Source organism: Marmota marmota, unplaced genomic scaffold (assembly GCF_001458135.2).
Source record: "Marmota marmota marmota unplaced genomic scaffold, marMar, whole genome shotgun sequence".
NCBI lineage: Eukaryota > Metazoa > Chordata > Mammalia > Rodentia > Sciuridae > Marmota > Marmota marmota.
In genome coordinates, this window is record NW_025999905.1 from 11,219,449 (window position 1) to 11,222,493 (window position 3,045).

The 3,045-nt window shown below is 50.4% G+C and overlaps 1 protein-coding gene across 1 annotated transcript; it reads right to left on the reverse strand.

Moving 5' to 3' along the window:
* Nucleotides 1-74: 74 nt before the first annotated feature.
* Nucleotides 75-2,816, reverse strand: Ferd3l (Fer3 like bHLH transcription factor). The gene has a single exon (XM_048799552.1). The coding sequence runs from the start codon at nucleotides 2,072-2,074 to the stop codon at nucleotides 1,568-1,570; it is 507 nt and encodes a 168-aa protein (XP_048655509.1). The 5' UTR covers nucleotides 2,075-2,816; the 3' UTR covers nucleotides 75-1,567.
* Nucleotides 2,817-3,045: the final 229 nt, after the last annotated feature.

Genomic DNA, 3,045 nt, shown 5'->3' on the forward strand with positions numbered 1-3,045 from the left:
GAGGGAGAGAGACATTGACTAGAAGAAAACAGATGAAAATACTGACAGTGTTTTAGTGTGGGATGATTCAAATTTTCTTTTTTGAACTTTTGTTTCACAAACTTTCCAGAACACGTATATGTTGCATCTTCATAACACGAATTCTATTATATGAAGTATCTTAAACGTGTGATAGAGAATTATCTATGTGTGCTTCCACACCTGAATATGCCTATGCGCAATGAAAGACAAAAAGAAGTGCTAGAATAACCATTGGGGGTTTATTCTTTAGGAGCAGTGAATTTACAGCTAACCGGGCATCATTGCTCCAGTTCCTCTCTTCACTTAACCTCTCCTTTCTTAAAACCCCCAGTTCAGGTGCTAGCAAATCACAAAGAAGGAAGAATTGTGGAGTGACAAAGGGTTCAACTGGAGGTGCCTCTCAGCAGTGAACCTGCTTCAATCTCTTTTCCATCGCAAGCATTTTGCAGTGTCAAAATGTATCTCCTCCTTTAACTATTCGCCTCCCTGGAGACCCTTAAAATGAAAGCAATTCCCTTTCCCAACAGCTGAAGATATTTAAGTGCGTTCGGGCATCATAGCTCCTAGAAAGACCCAAGCCCTTTGAGAGCAGCGAAATTTGGAAGCGCAAGGGCGGTTAGGGCGTGGGCGCGCTCAGGGCCTCCTACAGGTGGAGAAGAGTCCCGAGCTTTAGGGCCAGAAGTACCGCCAGCCCACCTCTCGCAAGCAGGGCCGGAAGTGTCACAAAGAAGGTTATTGTTTCTGCCAACGCGGCGATCTGCACGCGAGCTAAGGCGCAGAGTAAACGCCACTGTGATCTGGCTACGTGCTACGCCTTGCTATGAGTAAGGTCTCTCTGGGAATATCAGAATGGCAGCTCCTCTCCGATCACCCTAATCAGGTGGAGACCGGAGGGAGAAGGGCGAATGAAGAGAGAGGAGAGAGGAGAGAGAATGATTCTTTCTCAGAGGTTGGTGCACTTGTTGCACGTTGTCCACCCCATGGGAGGTCGAGACCCCTTGACTAATCAGAAAACTCAGCACCATCGCACCCCTAGTGGTTCTGTGCCCACCAGCACAAGCCAGACAGGACCTCCTGTAGGGGATGGTTCAGCCCCGACTCTTGAGTCTTTAAAAAAAAAAAATTTTTTTTTAATTAAAAAGTAAGATTTTTTTTTTTAATTTCTATTTAAAAAAGAAGGAGGAAAGATTGTACTCCATAGAAGCTCTGAACTCTGTCGTTTGAGAAGGTGAACTTTCCACCCACTCAGCCCTCAGAAGATGCTGGGCTTGAGCCTCACACAGTCCAGACTCCTAGTTAACAGCCCTCTGGCCCCTAATCTCCATTCCTTTGAGGGCGACCGCATGTATATTAACTCTACAGCTGCCACACTTCCCGAGGGCTGTGGGGATTTTACAATACTGAACCCGATCTTCGGAAGGTCAGCCGTTCTGTCTTGGGGCGTCCCTACTTGCCTTTCAGCGACACTCACTGCTAGGTCCTGAAACACCCCAGACCCACGCGCGCTCAGGCGAGGAGGGGGCAGATGACCCCCATCCCACCCGGCTCAGCCGGTTTCCTTCTTCTCGCAGCTCTCCAAGAGCTCAGTCATGAAGGAGATGTAGACGATGGCCAGGCGTAGGGTCTCGATCCGAGACAGCCTCTTCTCGTAAGCAAAAGTGGGCACCTTCCTCCGCAGCTGGTCAAAGGCTTCATTGAGGTTGAACATCCGCTTTCTCTCGCGGATGTTGGCGGCCTGGCGCTGGGCATAGGTGATCACCCTTTTCCTCTTGGGGCGGCCTAGTATCGAGGGTCCTCTCCCGCGTCCCTCCTCTTCCTCCTCCTCTTCGTCCCCATCCCCTTCATCTACTTCGCAATCCTCTTCTTCCGGGGTCCCCTCCTCAAACTGCGCCAGCCTCCTGGGCCTTCCCTCTCGGAGCTCAAGTGCCGGGTCCCCAAAGGGGACGCCGGGCGAAAAGTCGCAAAGGAGAGGGTGTCTCGGGGAGGCCAGGGACAGGTCTGCGACGAAGTCCAGCACAGAGGCGTCCACGCAGCTCTCGGGATAGGCCGCCATCGCTTCAACTTGGCCCTGCGTCTCATCGATTTTTCGCAGAGAGGGGCGAAGCTGCTGATGGGGCTTCTTAACAGCCTTGGGTCTGATGGAACACCATCACCGGCTGGCTGGGGGACATTAATATTTATTACCAAGCTGATAACAGGATTAGTCGCCCCGATTGGGGAGACTCTGACAACGTCCCTCCTCTGGAAGCTGATGAAGGAAGACAAGCTTGAGTACGCCTGGAGGGTGCAGAAGGAAAGGCCTCCACTTCTGAGATCTTTTCGCTGCGCCACGCGGACAGTTCCTTCTTGGCAACAAACCCCAGTTCTTACCTGCTGTGTGCTTTTTGTGTCTGTCTTCACCCCCGCAGCCAACTAATGTTCTCCAGGCTCCTTATCTCATGTAGTTCTTTAATTTCGATTTGGATTTTCAAAGCGAAGGTATTTTCCAGCGCGATGGTTTCTCCTTGGCGTCAGGGTAGAAGTCCTGAATCTTGCCACCATCTGCCAATGGATGTGAAGCAAGTGCATGTGCTTTTAATGATGTCCTGAAGAGGGGCCCTTCCTGCCAGGGGTCGAGGGGAGCTGTTTGTCTGGTATCCCAGTGCAGCGGCTGCTGAAAGGCAAGACCTTCCATTAGCTTAAGTAAGCATGGCAGGGGGGGCCTAGAGCACATTCCCCAGAGTCGCTGTTGGAACCGGCTTTCTTTTTTTTTTTTCCTTCTAGGGCATCTCAAACAACTCTGCTGCGTGGTTACAAACCCTGACTTCTAAATGTCTGTTTGTAGCAATCAGCCTAACAATTGAGATACTTGACTTTCCTTTCCCTACCCTCATCTTCCACTCACGTGGATATTTTATTACAGGGAAAAAGTTATCATGACAACAAAATGAAAAATGGTAGTTCACAAATTTTTCTCTAGTCGGGCTGTATAATTGTCAGCGTTGGGGACAAAGCAAACCCTCCGCCACCCCCCCACCCCCCAAC